Source organism: Urocitellus parryii, chromosome X, assembly GCF_045843805.1.
Source record: "Urocitellus parryii isolate mUroPar1 chromosome X, mUroPar1.hap1, whole genome shotgun sequence".
Taxonomy (NCBI): domain Eukaryota; kingdom Metazoa; phylum Chordata; class Mammalia; order Rodentia; family Sciuridae; genus Urocitellus; species Urocitellus parryii.
Window position 1 is genome coordinate 41,272,196 of NC_135547.1, and position 23,012 is coordinate 41,295,207.

Here is a 23,012-nt window from a genome sequence, read left to right on the forward strand (position 1 = left end):
GCGAGCCTTGGTCATCAAATCGGTATCCAGTATCACACAGTACTTGTGTTCAAGTTTTACTTTATAATGGCCCCAAAGGCCAGACATGGTGGCACACATCTGTAATCTTGGTGACACAGGATCACATGTTCAAGGTCAACTTCAGTAACTTGATGAGACCCTCTCAAAAAAGGGAGGGGCTGGGATGAAAGCACCCCTGGGTTCAAGCCCCAGTATCACAAAATAGGGGTGTTGGTTATTTGTCCTTGGGGCCCTTCTTTCAGGCCCTCTGTTGAGTACAAGGGTTCCATCTGTACAAGGCTGTCCCTGCCCACCAATGTGGAAAAAGAACATTAATCAGCACAGCCTTCCAACTGATTTTTTTTTTTTTTAGGGGCAGGGGATACCAGGGATTAAACTCAAGGGCACTTGACCACAGAGCCACATCCCCAGCCCTATTTTTTGTATTTTATTTAGTGACAGGGTCTCTAAATTAAAAAAAAAAAAAAATACACACACACACACACACACACACATCCGCAAAGCAAAACAGTAGTGATGCTGGCAATTTTATTACAGTATAGTTATAATTTTCTATTTACCAGTTGATGTTCTTACAATTCCTAATTTGTAGATGAAACTTTATCACAGGTATGCATGCATAGGAAAAAACTGTGTGTGTTGTATACATTTTTATAATTTATTTCAGTACTAGGCATGGTTTTAGGTACCCTCGGGGAGTGGGGGTGAGGAGGTTAGATCATTATCTGTGGAGAGGTAGGGAACTACTATATTCTAAGATGGTAAATCCAGACCAATTCATCCAATACTTCCAAGAAATAACATCACCAGCAATTGAAGCCATCAATGCTTCATCTCAGCTTTTTCCAGAGCAAACATTTGAGACTGAAGTGGGCAAGGGAATCATAGTCCCTTCAGTCCCTCAAATTGTAGAAAGAGAAGCTAGTTGTAATGTTGATATGCAACAAAAGGAAAAACATAATAAATAAAAGCAGGCCCAAGCTTCAAAAAAAATCAAGGCTTCCACCAAGCTCCAGAATCATAGTGCTTCACAAAAGAAAAGAGCACCCTTAATTGATGATACACAAGGAAATGAACTTAAAATTCTGGAATGCATAATGCATTCTTAAATTTTGCACACTTACCTTCTCAAAACAGTTTTTATTTAAAAGGGCTGAAATTAAATGCCAAACATCTGTCACCACTGATGAATAGAGGGAAATTACCACATTTGGCAAAATTGGTTCAAAATGAATAAATCATAAAACACTCCTCCTATAAGCAAATACCTAATTTGGGTCCCCAGAATAAGAACCAGAGATCCAGCAGTGTAATTCAGGTTCACTACACAAAATTAGACTCTAGTTCTCAGAAAGCTCTGAATATCTTAAAAAGTCTTACAGTTTAATAAAGCTGTTGCCTTGTTTTCTCTTGGCTTAAAACAAGGTAGCAAAAATAGTTGGGAAACAAAGAAACAGGAGCTATCACTGGACGCAAGACATCTAAATCAAACCATCAGCAGAGAATCATGACAGAAGATAAAGACCCCAAAAAATCACACACATAGACACTTTATTAGTTTCTTCTACAAGAGACAATTAACATCAAACTTTTAACAGAAATGTCAGGTCATTGGAGAGGCCAAACAGATTCCAGGAAGAAAGATGAAAATTAAATACTTAAATTAAAAGGCACTAGTATACCACCTAAAATCCACAACCACGGTGGAAGTAGGCTAAGGAAGGTTAAGCTACAGCAAAATATCTAATGTGAATGTTAGCAATTACACAGCAGGAAGCAAGTCTGTGTTCTAGAAGACTATGATACAATGATTGTTTGGGCCCAAGAGGATATCTGGCCAGGAAAAGGTCAAAATGGCTGAAGTTGTAAAGCCATAGAAAGGAATAGGTACAAAGGGAATACAAGCTACATGGTCAAGCAGATGACAATGAATCAGGCTTCTTCCTCCCAAGAAACATTTGCTGCACTGTGCTACCCCCTACCCCCTCAGGATGCCACCCAACAGTTTTTTCAGGCTGAGTTGCCTGCTCCTGCCTTAACAGGGTGCTTGCTCAGGAGAATAGGTCTGGGGGCTGCCGAAAGCTCTTGTTCTTGATTTAGCATAGATCTTGGAGAAACTTGTCACACATGGGCTGCTTTGTGGCTAGTTGTTCCGATAAAGAAAAATCCCCAAAGTATTCACATGCAAAGTCTGAGCTTCCCCAACCATCTAAACAGCCTTATTCAACACCCTCAGAAGTCTGAGATCTTGAAGCAGCTGAACTCTAGTTAAAGCTGCAAGGTTCACAAAATCATTAAGGAAGCCAGAATGAGACAATGCAGTTAAGAAATCCCAGCAGTTAATCTCAATCTGTCTTCCCCCAATTTACAATAAACCCTCATTTACATGATGTGGGATGTAGAAAGCTATACTGGAGCAAGCTGGGTCTTCTGCTGAATTTGTCATGAAATACTAAGGGAAACAAGGGGTAGGGTTGATTTTATTTTTAAAAAAGCCTCAAGTTATTCTATTATAAAGGAACATGACTGAATAGGTAGGAAACAGATTCCCCATTATGAGTTCTCCTGATGGCTTCCGCAAGGATCATAGAGATGTCAATCACCTAGAAAGGCAAGAAAGGTACCAGGTTAATAGACATGGACAGAGCTGATTGGCCAGTTTGAAGCCTCCACTGTTGAGTAATCTAGTGAGCACCCCTCCTCATAAGCCCATACTCAGCAACTATTCAGAACAATATTTTTACTATACCCATTTAGGAAACAAATGTTAGTAATGGAGGAAAAACTCTCACTGGGGCTCAAAATGGTGAGATGCAATTTTAAAATCCAAAATGGTGAACTACAGACCAGTGCCAGTCTGAATTTAGTCCCAATCCCTAAAAAGATGTACAAAAATGAGTACAAGTTTGAAAAAATTTGACAGTAATTTGATAGAACAATTTTATGTCTTTTACATCTAGTAGTAAAACATGTGGTCTTGCAAAAACAAAACACAATAGTTAAGAGTAAGATAAACAGGGTTTGTGTAAAGCATGAACTTGTACACTTTCATGTGCATCAAAACCACTGGGAGTGCCGAGTGTGGCAGTCCATGCCTGTAATCCCCAGCAACTCTGGTGGCTGAGGCAGGATGACCACAAATTTGAGGTCAGCCTTAGCAAGACCCTGTGTCAAAATAAAAAATAAAAGGGCTGAAGATGTTGCTCAGTGGTTAAGTGCCCCTAGTTTAATCTCTAGTACCAAAAATTAAAAAAATCACTGGGAGTGCCAGGTACAGTGGCACACACCTATAATCCCAGAGACTCAGGAGGCTGAGGTAGGAGGATCACAAGTTCCAGGCTAACTTCAGCAACTCAGAGACACCTTGTTTCAAAAATAAAAGGGCCAAGGGCTTACATAGTTCACTGGTAGAGTATACCTGGGTTCAATCCACAGTACTAAAAAAAAGAAAAAAAAAATCACTGGAATAGCCTGTTAAAATGTAGAATCCTAGGCTCTATCCTCTAGGTTCTGAGGTCTAGCAATTTGAATTTTTAAACAGGTGTTTTTTGATCACAGATCCTGATAACGGACAAACTTCAAGATCAAAGGAGATCTTCCGAATCCAGAAACCTAATTTAACATATATAACCACACCTAAACACTCAGATGAAATCTTGTTTTGCAAGAATCTTATTCTCACCTGTATTTTAGAGCAATGCTTCATCTTGTCCTCCTGAGGTATGGTATTGGTGACCACTACTGCTTCAAAACATGCATTATTGATTCGAGAAATGGCTGGGCCAGAAAAGATTCCGTGAGTCAAGATAGCATAAACTCTGGTCGCTCCAGCTGAGAGAAGTCTAGTGGAAAAAAGAGACTCGACTTGGATTAATCTTATTCACTATTATAGAATTTGAGTTAGGGAGAAAAGGTGTATTAGTCTACCATAGCAAAACTTCATAGACTGGGTGGCTTAAGCAGAAACGTAATTCTTATAGTTCTAGAGGCTGGCAAATGCAAGATCAAGGTACAGATAGGGTAGGTTTCATTCTAAAATCTCTTCTCTTGTAAGAGGCTGCCATCCTGCTGTGTGTTCACAGGATCTCTTCTGAGCGCATGCACAGAGTGCCAGAAAGCTTTCCAGTGTTCTCTTCTTGTAAGAACACTAATTCCATCATGTGGGCTCTGCACTTGAGACCTCAGCTAAACCTGAAATACCACCCAAAAGTAATCTTCAAATACCATCACATTTGGGGTTATGGTTTAACATGTGAATTTTAGGAGGACACAATTCTGTCCATATCAAGAAGAGAAATCTGCACTAAGTCACTTCTTGGCTGGACTTAATAAATCACTCAAGGGTAATCCCCTGTGCTCCTTTTCTTTTCTAGCTAGCCAAAATGGAAATATTTCCCAGCAAAATCTTGGAAGCCACATGTTAAAAGAAATAGTCACAAGTTTGAAAGAGTCTGGGTCCCAGAAAATGAGTCCAATCAGGAACACTTGCATTGGACGAGAAAGAAACTACCATATTAAGCCACTGACATTTCAGGGAGTTGATCTGTTACACAAATTAGTATCTTATAAATATAAGGATAAAGTGGATTTTATAAATGTAAACTCAAGGAGCCAAGCTAGGAATCTTTTTCATACCTATTATGTGCCAGGTACAGACACTTAGGAATTAAAAAAAAAACATTCTAAGAAATAAAATAGCCAGGCACAGTGGCACACACCTGTAATCCCTGCTACTTGGGAGGCTGAGGCAGGAGGTTTGCAAGTTCAAAGCCAACCTTAGCAACTTAGGGAGGCCTTAAACAACTTTGTGAGACCCTGTCTCAAATAAAACATAAAAAGACTGAGGATGTAGCTCAGTGGTAAAGTATCCCTGGGTTCAATCCCTAGTACCAAATAAGAAACAATGCTATTCATAGTGGTTTGAATTGTAAACACTGGAAAGCCACTTATGATTCTGCAGGAGAGAAGTGATGGACCCTGGCCATAGTTTTAGAAAGATTATCAAGTGCAGAGGTAATGTATAAGATGGACAGGGGAAGTGAGAAATTAGTGACTGGCAGCTGGGTACAGTAGTGCACACCTGTAATTCCAGTGACTCAGGAGGCTGAGGAAGGAGGATCAAGTCCAAAGTCAGCATTGACAACTAAGCAAGACCTCGCCTTAAAAAAAACAAAAAACAAAACAACAACAACCAAAAAACCCCCCAAAAACCCACCATAAAAAGGGCTAGGGATGTAGCTCAGTATTAATGCACCCCTAGGTTCAATCCCTAGCACCAAAAGAAAATAGAGTACTCAGGGAAATGAAAAGCACATTGGAAACAAATAGCTATAATGGCTGTACAACATTGTGACTGTAATTAATGCTACTGAATTGTCCACTTAAAAACAGATGAAACTGTGTACTGTTATACAGACAATGCTACAACTAAGAAAATTTGGAAAAAAAGAGTACTCAATTTTTATTATTATTCAAGCCTAGGCTTATGAAAACCTTCCAAAGCTACTTATCTTTTTCGATTCAGTTCCAAAAAGTATTGGCAGGCTGAAGGCATTCAGATGTCAGTTATTAGCTTTTTATTTTATTTTTTACTTTTTTACATTTTTGGTACTGGGGATTAAAAACCCAGGGATGCCTTTCCACTGAGCTACATCCCCATCCCTTTTTATTTTTTGGTTTGAGACAGGGTCTCACTAAGTGGCCAAGACTGGCTTTGAATTCACAATTCTCCTGCCTCAGCCTTCTGAGTTGCTGGGATTACAGAAGTACACCACCATGCCCAGCTTAGCTTTTTTACTTGTAACCACTAGCTTCCCAACTCTGTACTCACTTGTCAGCAGCATGACAAATTGTGCCACATGTGTCAGCCATGTCATCCACAAGGATAGCGACTCGATCCTTCACATCTCCCACTAGCACCATGCGGTCCACTTCATTGGCCTTCTTCCGTTCTTTGTGAATCAAGGCAAAGTCCACATTCAACCGGTCTGCAATGGAGGTCACTCTGCAAAATAGGAGATATTCAATGTTAAACACAAGTGTATAAGATTTCTAAGAAAAAAAAAAAAGAAAGACTAAAAAATGAGCTGGAAGGACTGGAGGTATCGCTCAGTGGTAGGGCACTTGCCTAGACCAAGAGAAACCCTGGATTCAATCCCCATCACCACACATACAAAAAGAGAATGGGCTGATTTTCTAGGGGAGAGTAATCACTAAAACCAAACAGTTTCTAGGGCTAAAAGAAAACAACTATCATTGATGACCTCAAGACAAACTGGGTTGTATGGACTAATGCCTTTATCCCAATGGCAATTTAGGAATGTTACTCACACTTTGGTAACCATTCATTCTGGGTAAGGGAGAGACCTGGGAAGTAGTATAATGCCAAGGCACACTTAGTTAATGGATTTGTAACATTGGATTTATTAACCAATGCAGGGGTGCACAGATTGTCCCCATTTCCATTATAGAACACCAGTGCCTGTGGATGTGAGATGTGAACCTGAAGCTGGCAGGAAAGGAGCAGTGCCCAGCCTGTTCCAATGCCTGTGCCCTCGTGGCCCCCTTTGTGATGGTGGCAAAACATTCACCAATTGTCAGTGTCAACTGTACCTGGACACCAAGCTTGGGAACTTCTTTTATGAATGCTAGAAAGAAAGTTATACCAATTAACCATAAAAACTGGGCGTTTCACTGTACAGACTAAACTATCTCTAAATAAAAATACAATTGTTATTTTTTTCCTTATTACAATATAACACAAACCACAGCAGAAAGTGGGGTATTAGATAAGTCTGACTGGTGACCATATAGTTCATAAGTCACTCAAGTACAAAGCCATTTGGTGTAAATAATATTGGGCTGTCCTGGTGACATGTACATTCATGCCCCACTGTCATCTTTTCATACATAAAGCAAAGGCCTGTGCTTTGGATTATTTTATTTTTTAAGTGTAGCACTGATTATCCTATAATATTATATCCTATTTCCTTGTGACTATGGTTACATATCTAGATTTCTACTGGAAAAGGGGGAACCTGTGACCGTATAGTAAGATTTGAAGCATAACTCTAGGCAACATTTATACCTTGACCTAAACAAGACACACCCTGAGTTGTCCATTACTACTGCTTAGGCACATAACATTGGTGGTAACCAATTTACTCAGAATGATTGATTATCTGAAGCAAATTCATAACCAATTACTATAAGTGTCCCAAACCATCTATACTCATTGGCCAACATATTCATTAATCAACAAAGGAAAAGAGTTAGAAAATGTATCCTACATCTCTCATCCCTGAGAGGAGAACTCCTGTGCAGATAACAATTGCACAGTACATAGGGAGTAGACCCTATTTACTCCCCAAACCCTGTCAAAGCAAAAGGGCTAGGCCTGTGGAAAACATTCCATCATTACAAGGTGATTATGATGAAAATAATCACCAAGAGCAACAAATTATCTGCTTAAGGCAGTTTCTTGTACCCAACTTTGACAAGAAAATCCTGCTTAACTCTTTAAAATGTGATTATTTTCTAAGTCCCTTGGCAAGATGTGACCATAGTGCCTATGACAACTGCCAGTTGGGGGATTTTAATACACTCTCTCCAGTATAGCAGAGGGTAATTAATGATTGAATGGAGCTTATCAAGTCACACACCAGATGGATAACTTAACAGATGGATAACAGAACTTAAGTTCTCAGCTTATCAGTTCCACTGAAGTAACAAAATAAAGAAGCTGCTAAAAAATTGTCATTGAAGATTTTTAACCAGAGATTGAACCCAGAGGTGCTTAACCACTGAGAAACATCTGTAGCACTTTTTTACTTTTTTATTTTGAGACAGGGTCTCACTATATTTAGGGCCTAACTACGTTGTTGAGGCTGGCCTCAAATCTGAGATTCTCTTGCCTAGGCCACCTGAGCTGCTGGGATTAAAGGTGTGTACCACCATGCCTGGTGTCACTAAAGATCTGAATGGCTTTTAAAAAGTTCTGAATTAGCTTTTCCTAATCATCTGTGTTTTGGAGCTCTTCATTCTATTTCCCCATCAAGAAGAACATGTGCCATACTTCTGAATGCATTACTATAAGTAATCCACTAAGAAAAGCAAGAGCTCTTAGTCTGCACCATGTGAGCTGTAAAGCACCATAAATGGAAATCCCTGGCAATGAGTTTAAAATTCTAAAGTCCTGGCTTTAAATAAAAATGTCATACTTTATTTTCCTCCCTGCTTAATATTTTAATCCCAAGGATCAAAATGGACTAACCAACAGCATTATTAGAAGGGTGTGAAAGCTCACTTATCCACTAATATGGAGTTCAATAGCAGCTGCCAATCAACAGAAAACTAAATTTCCTACCCTTTCAGATAGGTTTTTTGCAGTGTTGTTAGCCATGCACTGCCAAGTTACTAATGTTATAGTCAAGTCCGAAATATCATAACTATTTAGGTCTCCTTTTCTGACTTGTCTTCTAAGTAGTAATTTGGGTCAATAAAAGGATAGTAAAACTATATCTAACATTAGATATTACTTAAAATTGCCATTTAGATTTTCCCAGTACATGGGGAAGAATACTAATTTCAACCATACCTCTTGGCTCCACCAGCATCAGGTGACACAATAGTGCAGTTCCTCCACTCAGAGATATTCTCCCTAATCCACTTCAGGACAGCTGGCTCTGCATACAAATTGTCCACTGGGATATCAAAAAAGCCCTGGAGAAAGAAGGCAGGTCAGTTTTGCTTCGTTTTCCTTCTCTTCCATTTGCAAATGGATAACACAAAGAAAATAATAACTTGCATAGAGAGAATGCCTTACTGCAACACTCAAACATAAAGAAAGGCATTCTCAGTGTGGTAGATTGTAAAAATTGCCTCCTCAAATCTTGGCTGAGAGAGTCCCACCAAGATCAGCCAATCCAACCCTCAGCCAACCCACAACTGAATGCAAGAACTGCAAATGAACCCTTGTGAAGAACAGCCAAGTTTAGCCAAGACCATAAGGACTGTTCAGCCATGGTATGCACTCATTAGTTTAATATGTACTACTTCATGGCACTCAGTAAACTACTTAGAGAAGTTGTGATACATAAATTTAGTGGGAACTATAATAAATGATCCTATAGGATAACTAGAAATCAGAAGATGTATGTTGATTCTAGTTGATAAAAATTAGTTGTATTTCTCAATTAAGTTGTTCCTTTTCTGTAACATGGGTACCTATGAATCTCAGCTGGTTGCCATGGGATAATGACAATGATTTGGAAGTCTCTTTAAATAGTATAAAATAAATATAGTAATCTACTTCCTTCATTCTGAGTTCCTATGAAAAGTTAGGTTCCAATATCTGTGGCTCTAAATTTAAGACTGAATCCTCAGGGAGAATAACAACAGCTTCCATTTATTGAGCACCAGTCATGGGCCAGGCATTATATTATGAAATTAATATTTATTTTATAATAATGAAAAAGTATGTTCAGAAGTAAACTGCCCAGGGTACAGAGCTAGTGATTATAAAAAAGTGCCAGTATTCAAAGTAGGTCTGATCCTAAAGCGTAGGCTATACCTATAATATCAGACTTCCTCTCTGTCTATCCACTCCAAATGGCAAAGATGGTAAAGATGATGTGCTTACAGTGAATGCATTTAAAATGTTTTCAGCATCTAGTTTACTTGAGCTATACTTGGGCAGTTTTTGGCTCTCTGCAGTGTTGAGCATTATTAATCCACTCCTTCTACCTAGAAAGGCAAGATAATTATCCCTGATAATTATTTTCCACTGATACCTGAATTTGAGAAGCATGTAGATCCATGGTGATAATATGATCTGCACCAGCTACAGACAGCATATTTGCAACAAGCTTAGCAGAGATTGGTGCCCGGCTCTAAAAGGAGGGGAAGAAAGAAAAAGAAAAACCAAAAAAGCCAATTTGAAATACAATTCATTTCAAGAAACATTTATTTATTGTGTATCTACTTTGTTTAAGTCACGGTGCTACCAGGAATTTGCTACCATTGACTTTGAGTGTATCATAGTCAAGAACAAGTGCTAAGTGAAACATCACTTCCCAACTGAGGATATACATTTCAGTAAAGAAAATAACTTCCTTGCTTCCAGGATTATCATTTCACTGGTTATACATATTTTCAGCCTGTTCAAAAGCTTCAATTTTCAAACTCAGCAAACCCAAAACATCTTTTAAAAAACAACTTTACTAAAATCTTTTTAAATACTGGGGCTGGGGTTGTGGCTCAGCAGTAGAGTGTTTGCCTAGTACTTGTGAGGCTCTGGATTCAATCCTCAGCACCACATAAAAATAAATAAAATAAAGGTATTGTGTCCAACTACAACTAAAAATAAATATTTTTTTAAAAAATCTTCTTACATACATACCCATGCCTGTGTAAACCTAAAATATCAAAGTTCAAAGATATATAACAGAATGGAAATTGTTTCCTTTGTAAATTACATCATCACTTTATTCATCTGGGGATCAGTTTTCCAGCAACCTCAACTCCATTAAGTAAAAGGTATACCTGCTACACCCTAAAGCACCTGCCCTTTACACTCTGCTGTAATAAAAATATCTGGCCTTTCTCCCAAGTTCTGTGTGTTAAAGCTGGGCATTAATTACAACATCCTTGCAAAATGTGTATACCTCATCCTCTAATAATATCAAATAAGAGAGCTATATGAGACCAGATATTCATATAAATAGGCTTCATATTTTATGAAGATGTAACAACCAAGACCCTGACTATATGACAGTCAAGAGAAATCTACTATAGTTTTTTTTGAAACAGGTTCTCACTATGTTGTCCAGGCTGCCCTTGAACTCCTGGGCTCAAAGGATCTTCCTGCTTCAGCTTCCTGAGTAGCTGGGACACAAATACACACCTTATATAGTTTAAAAATTATTCCACTCCAGCTGGGTACAGTGGCGCACACGTGTAATCCCAGGGACCTGGGAGGCTGAGACAGGGGGATCACAAGTTCTAGGGCAACCTCAGCAATGTAGTGAGGACCTAAGCAAGTTACTGAGATACTGTCTCAAAATTTTAAAAAAAATTAAAAACCTGGGCTGGGGATGTGGCTCACTGGTAAAGTGCCCTTAGATTAAAGTCCGAGTATGTATGTATTTGTGTGTGTGTGTATTCTATTCCACAGGGTTGGTAATTAGTCTGATTAATAGAATTAAAAATACCAGCAAGCTAATGGAAAAGTTACATATGCATAATTTCAATGAAATACAGAATACAAATGTGTTGGTTTACACAAAACTACTATATACCTATTGTGAAGACAGGGTAATACCTAAGGAAATGTGACTTTAAAATACCTCAGAAATATAAATATATCTGATAGTTGAGGAATTTTTTTAACTTTAGGCTATACTCCTGCTTCCCCTGCTTTAAAAAAATGACTCTGGGCTGGGGGTGTGGCTTAGTAGTAGCACGTATACCTAGCATGTACAAAGGCTCTGGTTCTATCCATAGCACCACACACACAAATAGATTCTGTTCATACCTTATCCTTCTTATCCTGCCGGGCATAAGGGAAACATGGGATGACTGCAGTAACCCGGCTGGCTGAAGCAATCTTGCAGGCATTAATCATGATCAAAAGCTCCATTAGATTGTCGTTGATTTCACCACAACCACTTTGAACGATGTAGACATCTTCTCCACGTACACTTTCACCAATTTCCACACTAAATTAGAGAAAGATAGGCAAGATAAAACAATAGATTTTTAGTTGGGCATGGTGGTGCATGCCCATAATCTCAGTGACTTGGGAGGCTGAAGAGGATGGTAAGTTCAAGGCTAGCCTCAGCAACTTAAGGAGAGCCTGTCTCAATATGAAAAATAAAAAGGTCTGAGGATGTAGCTTAGTGGGAGAGTGACCCTGGGTTCTATCACCAGTACCCCTCCTCAAGACTTTTAAGCACGATACTGTATTTGGATAGATAGTAAGGTCTTAAAAAAAAAAAAAAAAACAGCTTCCCTGATAGCATGCTATTGGTGGTTAAAGCCATGTGGATATTGATCCCCTCAGACTCTGGAAGATCCCAAGTAGGAGCTCTTACACTAGAACTGCTGTGTACTATACTGCAGTGTACTATACAAATATTACAAGTTTGTATGTGTGACATAGCATGAAAAACACTAGCTAACTTTAAAGTATTCACAAATAATTGGAAAAGTAATTTCTGGAGGTGGTCATGCAATGTAAAGACAGATTTGACATAGAACCCGTCCGTGACTGTTATATAATCCATAAAAAATGAAAGTAGAAATATCATAAGGGATGAATCACCACTGTTCTTTCTATAATGCTTTCTAGTGAAGACAGTACTGCCTCTACCATATTGGCAATTTGCTCAATAAATATTAAATGCTCATATGCTGGTCACTGTGCTAGGAGCTAGGGATACAAAGATGAATAAAGCAGATGTGGTCCTTGATCTTATTCTGTAACAACTGTACTTTTGTCCAATCAGTAAGTCTTATTTAATAACAATGCCATAGGAAGTAAGTCTAATAGTGGAGTACAACTATATTTTATCATAACAAAAATTTCAATACCCATACTTGGGTCCCTGCCAAGAAAAAAAATTATGATCTCAAAGAAAAAAATCTGGAGCTAGGGGTGTAGCTCAATGTTAGAACACTTGGCTAGCACATGCAAAGCCCTGGGTTCCATCCCCAGTGACACACACACCACCTCAATCAATCCTCAAGATAAGGTAGGGATATGTGTATATGTATAAAGAAGGGATAGATCAGAATTGTTAAAAACCCCTACTGAACAATAGAACTTCAGTTCACTCCAGGTGTGGTGGCACACGCCTTTAATTCCAGCAGCTCAGGAGGCTGAGGCAGTAAGATCACAAGTTCAAAGCTAGCCTCAGCAAAAGTGAATGCTAAAGCAACTCAGTGAGACCCTGTCTCTAAAGACAAAATAGAGCTGGGGATGTGGCTCAGTGGTCGCATGCTCCTGAGTTCAATCCTGTTCAAATTAAAAGGCAATGTAGTTATTATTAAATACAACATGCATACTTTTATATTTTTATGGCACTCCCACCACTATCTTTTGTGTGGTTTCAGAAACTGCCCACTATTATTATGCCCATCAGGATGATGTTTATCTCATGTTTACTCCCCAAATAAAACTTTAAAGGGCATCCCGAAAGAAACCTCTATCAAAATAAACAGAGATGCTGGGTGCAGGGGTGAATACCTGTAATCCCAGCTACCATGGAGGCTGAGGCAGAAGATTGCAAGTTCAAGACCAGCCTGGACAACTGAGAGAGACCCTGTCTCAAAGAAACAAACAAAAACAAACAAACAAACAAAAAAACCAAGTTTGGGAAAACTGGGTAAAGGGTATACTTTGATCTGTTTTTTTCTTAGAGGTGAATGTAAGTCTACAATTACCTCAAAATTCAATTATTTTTCAGTGCTAGGGATTGAACCCAGAGCTTCATGTGTGCTAGGCAAGTGCTCTAGGACTGAGCTACACCACCTCCCCTTCTCAAAATTCATTTTTTAAAAAAAGTGATTGTACCTTGTGCATAGTTGAGTAAACCATTACTGTAGCCCTCAATGAAAACTGAGGTCACAGAAGTGTAAAAAAACAAACACACTTCTGTGGTTAGTCAAAAGAACCAGGTCCAGTTGTATTATTTTCTGAAAAGCTATAATACTGTGAGAAAACCTGGCGAAATCCAATTTAAACAGTTAATTTGAGAAAGAACTCATCTCAAAGTATTTTCTTCCAAGCTTATCAGGGATCAGTCACATTCTCTTCCTTTATATTCCATGAAGACACCCTTTACTACTTCACAGACTGCACTTCTTTCCACTATCTGAATGCTCTTCTCAAAACCACTTCACTCATTTTTCAGGTCTCCAATCAAAATGACCTTCTTGTCAAGTATGATATCAATAGAAACAGTAAGATTTTAAATAGTGACTGGAACTGAGTACAGTGAAACACACCTGTAATTGCCACAATGTGGGAGACAGAGGCTGGAGGATACAAATTCAAAACCACCCTTGGTGACTTAGAACCTGTCTCAAAACGGGCTGGGGAATAATAATGTAGCACAGTAGTAGAGTGTCCCTGGTTCAATCCCCAGTACCAGGAAAAAAAAAAAACACATTAAATGTGACTTAAATCAGTGGTAGAACACTTCCCTAGCATGTGTGAGGCACTGGGTTGGTTGATAGCATCGAATATAAACAAATAAAAGTCCATCAACAACTAATAATAAAATTATCAATTAATTGCAATATATACACCTTATTTGCAGGCCAATTCAAACTAAAACAAAAGAACATTTTTTATGAGGAAAAAAAATGAACACTGGCTACTTATTTGACAGTAAGGGATTACTATCAATTTCTTTAGGCATGATAATACTATTTTGTTTACTGAAATATATATGGATGACAATATCTATTTGCTTCAAAAATTCAATCATTAGAGCGTGGTGAGGGAAGACTAATAAGAGGAAGCAAAATTAGCCATATCTGGGCGCAGTGGTGCATGCCTATAATCCCAGTGGCTTGGGAGGCTGAGGCAGGAGAATCATGAGTTCAAAGCCAGCCTCAGCATCAGTGAGATGCTAAGCAACTCAGTGAGACCCTAAAATACAAAATAGGGCTGGGGATGTGGCTCAGTGGTTGAGTGCCACTGAGCTCAATCCCCAGTACCAAAAAAAAAAAGAATGAACAAACACCCCTCAGGATTAGGCTGCCTCTTATTCACTTTTGATTAAAAGTGAAGTGAATGCCTCCATTTACTTTTTTTTTAAAAAAATGACTGGCTTTAAAAAAAAACTTTATTTATTTATTTATTTATACGTGGGTGCTGAGGATCGAACCCAGAGCCTTGCACATGTGAGTCGAGCGTTCTACCCCTGAGCCATAACCCCAGCCCCCCTCCATTTACTTTTGAGTTGCTGGGATTACAGGCATATACCACCGTGGCATATGGGATCATGTTTCCTTAAAAGGTTTTGACAAATCCACCCATGCCCTTCTTCAGATACTCATTATTTATATAATTTGGGGGTAGAATTACAACCTGATGGTACCATCAGGATGATATAGTAACAAAGAATTTGATGACGGGTCCTTAACTAGTGATATTAAGACAAACAAAAATAGTAATTTTGTGGACCTCCATGTGGCTGACTTGACATAGTAGTGTATTTTTTTTAAACTTATGGATACTTAATTTGATTCATAACTATTGAAATGGGTGAAGGATATGTGTAGGGTCATTATACCATTTTCCTTCTTTATGTTTGAAACTTGTATATGAACGTTGTGACTTTCAGTAATTAAAAAAAAAAGGATACATATCCTCTATCACCAAGATCAACCTTTAAACCAAATATTTTGGCAACATCAACTATGCCAATACCAAAATTGCTTTCTGAAAACATTCTTCAAAATCCAAATAGATCATAAAAAAAATTTAAAATGGGGGTTGGAGATGTAGCTCAGAGGTAAAGTACCCCTGTGTTCAATCCCCAGGACTAAAAAAATAAGTAAAAATAAAACAAAAAGAACTCAAGTGGATATGACTAAATAATACCTCCTGGAGATGAGAATGTTCTGTACATTTCTCACTGTGGCAGGTCCAAGTAAGAGGGAGTATTCATGTAAGGGACTTCTCAGATCTTCTTTACTACTAACACATCCCTTTGAGAGCTCTCCAGGCTAAAAGTGGCATTTCTGTTTTATGGTACACAACTGTGGTTTTAACCAAGTGTAACAGGGGTTAACTTGATGTTTTGACTCTTTCCCTTGTGGCCTTGAAACTTACATTTTTTTCTTTTTCCCATTCTTCTTTTCCCTAAACTTCTCCTCCCTGATATTATTTTTCCCTAAACTTCTTCATCCTCATCTCTCCTTCCTAAACTCATTTTCTCTGAATCACCTCTTAAAAAAAAAAAAAAACCTGTTCCTACTGATGGGCAGAATCAACGCCTCTGGGACAGGAGTTTCCTGTGTTTCTCCTTTGTTAGCAAAGCAATAAACCTTCTTTTTCCTTTTTCTCAAAACCATGCCCTTGTTATTGGATTGGCATGGGGACAAGGACTGAGCTTTCAGCAACACAAGTACTTTCAATAATTGAGGGACTTCAAAGCTCAGAAAATGTTAAACCTGCTCATTCCTCTTCTACCCCTAACCTCCTTGACAAAGATCCCCATTTTCCTGGGACAGAATGACAGTTGGGCACACTGATTCCCAACAAAGTCAATTTGTCCTCTATATCTGGTATCAGAGATCTATGGTTCTTTTTTTTGGGGGGGGTGGGGCTGGGGATTGAACCCAGGGCTTTACGCATGTGAGGCAAGCACTCTACCAACTATGCTATATCCCCAGCCCCCGCCCCCTGCCCCGCTTAACTATTTCTGTAGGCTTTTAAGGCTTTATTATTGTCAAGTAAAAGCAGAAAAGAACATTCTCAGACCAGGTGGCTTATCTTGCTATACAAATGCCTCAACTAAACTAGGCATGGTGGCACACACCTATAATACCAGTGACTGGGGAAACTAAGGCAGGAGGATCACAAGTTCAAGGTCAGCCTCAGCAACTCAGCAAGATCCAGTCTCAAAATTAAAAAAAAATAAAAAGGACTAGGGATGTAGCTCAGTGGTTATGTGCCCCTGGATACAATCCATAGTTTAAAAAAAAAAAAGATTCTACCCATGAAATTCCTAGGATTTTGTACTTATAAGTCTCTAGAGTTTTATAAAAATAAAACTATATAATCCACTGCATATACCTTTATCCCTAGCTGCCAGGAAGCCAAAATATATAGTTAAAGTAACATTAAACTTCAATAATCATTCTATGCCAAAATTTTTAAAAAATTTTTTTTAGTTGTTGATGGACCTTTATTTTATTTATTTATGTGGTGCTGAGAATCAAACCCAGTGCCTCACAAAGCTAGGCAAGTGCTCTATCACTGAGCTACAATTCCAGCCCTGATGCCATGCCAAGTGCTTGACACCATTACTATAGCCCTTTGTTCTATAAGGTTTCTGATATCTTAAAAAAAACCTGTACTTTTGACTATGATGGAAAACACTTCAAATCCTTTCTTGAAAGCAGGTGGGGTATTTAGTTATAAAATTATCACTGCCAATTTAAACACCAGAGCATCTGTTAAACATATAACTTTGATAAATAATCTTAGTATGGTTATTTAATAATTACATATTCTAACATCACATTAAAGGCTTGAAAAATTTAAAATTCACTTATCAGCTCACCATCCAACAATCACAAGAACCATTTTTTATAATTATATCACTTAACAAGCAACCCACAGTTCAGCCATTTCCCAAAGCCAAACTTAAAACTAAAAACCTACCCACAGCAAAAGATGTTTGTTAGAGCAAGGTACAAACTTAGCAACTTGAAAAAGTATTTCATTATGTAAAAATTAAGGTACTGACAGTAAGGCCTGGATATGTAGCTCAATGGTAAGGTGTCCCTAGGCTCAGTCCCTCATACCAGAAATAAAAACTAAAAATCTGAACACTAAGCTTTGCATGGTGGTGCACACCTGTAATCCTAGTGACTTGAGGCTGAGGCAAGAGGATGGCAAGTTGGGGGCCAGCCTTGGAAATTCAGTGAGATCCTCAGCAACTTTATGGGACACAGTTTCAAAATACAAAAAAAAAAAAAAAAAAAAAAAAAGGAGCTGAGGGTGAAGTGTAGTGGTACAGCACCCCTGGTTTCAATCCTAAGTAACCCTCCAAATCAACATTTTTCTTTCTTTGTATGTACTACTGGGCATTGAACCCAGGAGTACTCTACCACTGAACTACACCCCCAGCCCTTTTTTATTTTTATTTTGAGACTGGGTCTTATTAAATTACTAAGACTTGCCTTGAACTTGTGATTCTCCTGCCTCTATCTCCCAAATTGCTGGGATTATAGGTGTGGGCCACCACACTGGCTCAATAACTGTTCTGATGGTTTCTTCTAAATCTCATCAAGTAAATTGTGACAGTAAATAAATAGCAGTTATGCCTAAAACCTATTTGGTTCTAATAAAATCTACTAAGTGGTAAGATCTAGTTCAGTAAGCAAGAGGGTAAAACTCCTTATACTTTCCCTCTAGTTAACAGGCAAAAACTTCAAAAGGCCTTGGGCCAATCATTCTCCCAGTGGTTTTCAAGGAGGCCAGAAGACTATGTCTAGCTAACAAGTGAGAAAACTACCTTTTTCCCTCCTTTCATTTAGTATCTGGTATAAGTGCTTCCAACTGGCATTGAATGTGAAACAGCACAAAAAGGAAATACAGTGAATCTTAGAAGTAGATGCTATTAAGAAAATCTCAAGAATTTGGAATATGGAGGTGTTGACATGTACAAAATACATGGGAATACAAGTCTTAGGCAAACATAGTTAAAACCTTCCCCTTGCTGGTCATGGTGACACACGCCTAAAATCCCAGTAGCTGGAGAGGCTGAGGAAGAGGATGGCAGGTTCAAAGCCAGCCTCAGTAACTCAGTGAGACCATATCTCAAAATTAAAAATAAAAAGGGCTGGGGATGTGGCTCAGTGGTTAAGCACCCTTGGGTTTAATACCCAGTAACAAAGAAAGAAAATAGTTCCTCATAGCATTCAGGTGCTTTATTATAGAAATTAACACTTATTTGTGGTACTGGGGGTTGAACCCAGGAGTGCTTTTACCACTACTGGATTACACGTCCAGTACTCTTCATTTAAGTCAGGGTTTGGCTAAATTGCTGAGATTTTTACTAAATTGCCAAGGCTGTCCTTGAATTTGTGATCCTCTTGCCTCAATCTCCCAAATCACTGGGATTACAGGCATGAGCCAATAAACCCAACAGAAACTAGCACTTCTTAAGCATTTAGCTATACATTCAATATTAATGTTGCTATTATTGCTGATGAGACTGCAAATAGAAAAGTTCAGCTCAACTTTTCTGGGGGACAATTTGACAATAGGTATCCGAAGCCTGAAAATTGGTACATACCCTTTAAATTAGTAATTCTCCTCTTGGGATTTATTCTAAGCTAATAATATGAAAATTTAAAGGAATAATCCATTCATAATGTCACTAAATAAAGAAAGCTTTAAACAATGACTTCAATTTTTGAAAATATAGCTGGGTATCGTGGCACATGCCTATAATCCCAGCAACTTGAGGCTGAGGCAGGAGGATCACAACTTCAAGGCCAGCCACAAGACCCTCAGCAATGAGACATTGTCTTGAAATAAAAATAAAAAGGGCCAGGATATGGCTCAGTAGTTGGCGTTCATAAATCAAGATATGAACAGCATATCTCAGGTAGTGGAATTGTGAAGGATATATTCTTTTTTGCCTGCTATATATCCTAGATTTTGCACAACACCATTGCCACTCCTCCTTGCCAACATTTATTGTTGCATTTATTGTTTTATTATGTGTTGAACAATGTCCTAAGAACTTTAATCCTATCTCATTTAATAGTCACAGTAACTATAGGTGGACAATGTTTTATAGAAGAGATTACCAAGACAAAGAAAGATTCAATTCAGGTTCTCTAATTCTAGCACCTTAACTTTTAACTTTTATGTTTATGTGTGGGTATATACACATGCACTCATAAACTATAAATATACGTATGTTTCCTATGTAAATGTATGTTTCCTAAATAACTAAGGATTATCCTGATTTGGGAAGAAAAATACTCTGCTCACAAAGGCAAAGATTCTAGCTGAGCCTGGTGGCATGCGTCTGTACTTCTAATGGCTTGGGAGGCTGAGGCAGGAGGATTGCAAGTTCAAAGCCAGCCTCAGCAACTTAGTGAGACCCTGTCTCAAAATAAAAATTAAAAAAGAACTTGGGGATGTGGCTCAGTGGTTGAGCACCCCTGGGTTCTATCCTAGGTACCAAAAAGGTGGAGCAGAGATTTTGCCAAATTCTAGCAAATAGCAAAAATTATTTTATTTGAGCACAGGCTCTGCATCTGATGACCCACAGCAGTGAACTGGCCTATCCAATACCTATAGATTCCAAGATTCATTGAGCAGAAGATACAATTTCTGCAGCTTAGAAAAAAGAAAGATTGTGGAAGGGATCTCCAAAGTAAACATCTTTATGTTCAGGGCCAATTTCAGAATATCTACAGAACCACGCGGTAATGATTAAGCCAGAAAGAAGGAAAGTAACCAATCAGCAATTATCTACATTAGGCTTAATCTAAATCAGTCAGGAGGAAGCTAAATTGTTCCCCCACCACCACACCAATACAGCCTCCTGTTCTGCCGTGGTACATTATGCAGAGGGCAGAAGAGATTAACACAAGGAGAAAATAGCCTTCATATTTTTCCAGAAAGCACAGGAAATGGATTTAATAACCAGAGGGCCCAAAGAAAACCTCCAAATGAATAACATTCTTGTCCCCTAGCTATGCTGCTACTCTGAGTCTGGTCCGGTTTTGTCTTCTTTAGTAAGGCCCCTGAGCCATAATGGTGTGTTGAAAGCCACAGATAGCAGCTTGCAAACCTCTTTTGACTAAGGTATTGCCTGGTTACAGATGGAAGTGTTTGCGCTATCATTTGCATTACAATCAGCAGCACACTAATCCAGGAAGAAGCTATCCATTACAGATGAATAGTTTTATATCAACTGGGTCTAAAAAAGATAGGGAGAATTACAGTTGGAATTCACTTTCAAGAAGAAAGCCAAAATCCAGGCATGATGGTGAACACCTGTAATTCCAGTAACTCTCAGCAATTTGTAAGGCTGAGGCCAGAGGATCACAAGTTGGAGGCCAACCTCAGCAACTTGGTGAGATCCCGACTTTAAAAAAAAAAAAAAAGAACTGGGGATGTAGCTCATTGATAAAAAGCTCCCCTGTGTTCAATCCCCAGTACAAAAAAAAAAAAAAAAAAGGAAAAGTGTTCAATGTAATCTTATTTAACTGATCATTAGATGAAAACTTCACCCTTAACACATGTATCAATAATCCTGTGGGCAGTGCTATGATTTGACTGATGGGATAACAAATGGGATAACATCTGATGGGATAACCTATCAAAGCCAGAATATTCTACATTTAGCTGGCAGCGGCACTGAAAGAAGCAGGTAATTATGTTATCCCCAAAATAGTACAATGGTACATGTGAAAGTTGGAAGTGGGGGAAAGGAATAAGACAATGAAAGAAAGTCAAATGTTAATGCACTGTTAGATCCAGAGGTTCCACTGCATTACCTGTCTTTATTTAACACTCAAGTATAAATTTTACCCTAAATTATCTCACATAGCGATAAGAAGTGGGTAATTCCAGAATAGACAATTACTGAAAAATATGCTAATGTACCAGTAGCTGCATTGGGTAAAAGGTCAAAGATCCAATTCAGAACTAAGGTTCCCTAAGACTTTCGGGATGACTCAAGCCGAGATGCCAACGATCAAGGGTGCAGAATTAATGTCATCACTTTATTCGATCAACTAGATTTAACTTAAGGATGGTTCCAATTAGTTGGGAGATTAATGATTTTAAAGATGTGAAAGTCAACGCTTGTCAATCTAAGGGAAGTCGGTAGTAATAATTTTCGCGCCCTCGGTACATAATGCCAATTTCCTCAACACCAAACCAGACTGACACCATTTCAAATTAAAATGCTGCTTCTTAGACTCTAAAAGACAGACCAGGGGGGCTCCGAAAGCGATACATTATCCAACGTACACCAGTCCAAGAGCTGAAGCGAATCCAGTCCAGCCCGGGTGGCTCAACAGTGAAGCGACAAAGCCACGTGTCCCCACAGCCGAGGCTAAGCGTCCATCCCCTCCCTTCGCTCTAGGCAGCCACTATCACTGCACTGGGTCTTCCATCCCTGCCTTCAAACCCAGCAGCTTCGCCTCACGATCCATCTAGACTCCACCCCACCACACGGTGAGAATGAACGTGACCCTCCCGCGCAAGAGGTAAAATAACGGAAACAGCACCCTCGCCAAAGCAGCCCCTTTCCCCCCTTCCCCCAGTTCCCCGGAACTCACGCGGAGGCCCCATCCCCCACAGCTCCTGCCTGCTAAACAGGTGAGGTCTGTTGGGGTTCCAACTTCGCCCTTACCAGGTCTCCTGGTTGCTGAATTTCTTAGTCACCACCTTGCCTAGCTCCAGGCCCAGGCGGTCAGCAATTTTCTGGGATAAGTCCTGATGAGAGCTGCCGCTGAAGATTTTGATATTCGGCATCTTGAACAATTATCCTAGGCGCTCGTCGCTCAACGATCACTGCTGCTGCGGAGACCAGAACCGAAGTCTGCCCAAATACTTAATACTGACCGCTTTGCGCTGCTACTCCGCCATCTTACATTCCCGCCCGGCGCGCGGCTCTAAATTACCCAGAGCTGGGGAGGCGGGATCAGCGGGGGAAGTCCACACCCACTCGTTTCCTATTGGCTTAGCGGGATCGAGGGGCGGAGACCTCACTGCGGCTTCACCTCTCTTCTATTCTCTCGAGTATTGGCTGGAGGGCAAAAACCGGGGTGAGGCTAATAGCCCCACCCCTTGGTAGCTTTGCGGTGGGGGGAGAGCTGGCTAGAGAGCGTGGAGACATCTGACTGGGGTGAAAGGATAAGGGTGGAGGTATACCGGTGACGCGTAGAACCAGATCTTTCCCGCAAACAGATTACGCATGCTTTCTTCTTCAGCAAAAGACATTTAAGTCTGGCTCTAGTTTATAGTTTCCTTTAAGAAAATATTTTAATTAGGATGGCAGCCACATGCATGTGTAGGTTTCTGAACTCGATTTTTATCTCTTTATGAGGGTGGGACTGGATTAAAGCACTTTTATATCACAGAGACACCCCAAACACAAGCGGTCCGAAGGGCTTGTTTATCCTTTGTAATTGTGAAGTGTCATCTTTGCATGGAAGATAAGTCCCATGGGGAAAATGACCAAAAGCATGGCACCTGAGTCATACAGACAATCCAA

At 39.3% G+C, this 23,012-nt stretch overlaps 1 protein-coding gene across 1 annotated transcript; it reads right to left on the bottom strand.

Annotated features, from left to right (window-relative positions):
* Positions 1-1,555: 1,555 nt before the first annotated feature.
* Positions 1,556-22,418, bottom strand: Prps1 (phosphoribosyl pyrophosphate synthetase 1). The gene is made up of 7 exons (XM_077793770.1): positions 22,149-22,418; positions 11,555-11,738; positions 9,813-9,911; positions 8,618-8,742; positions 5,852-6,025; positions 3,704-3,863; positions 1,556-2,624 (listed from the first exon to the last, which is right to left on the bottom strand). The coding sequence occupies exons 1-7, from the start codon at positions 22,268-22,270 to the stop codon at positions 2,532-2,534; spliced, it is 957 nt and encodes a 318-aa protein (XP_077649896.1). The 5' UTR covers positions 22,271-22,418; the 3' UTR covers positions 1,556-2,531.
* Positions 22,419-23,012: the final 594 nt, after the last annotated feature.

What these genes read in the sequence shown, in the direction of transcription:
- Prps1 (XM_077793770.1), bottom strand. Translation starts at nt 22,270, where the DNA reads ATGCCGAATATCAAAATCTTCAGCGGCAGCTCTCATCAGGACTTATCC. An exon ending in GGCAGGATAAGAAGGATAAG is followed by an intron (nt 9,912 to 11,554) that starts GTATGAACAGAA and finishes CCCTCCTTTTAG; the next exon opens with AGCCGGGCACCAATCTCTGC. An exon ending in GATGCTGGTGGAGCCAAGAG is followed by an intron (nt 6,026 to 8,617) that starts GTATGGTTGAAA and finishes CCTATTTTGCAG; the next exon opens with AGTGACCTCCATTGCAGACC.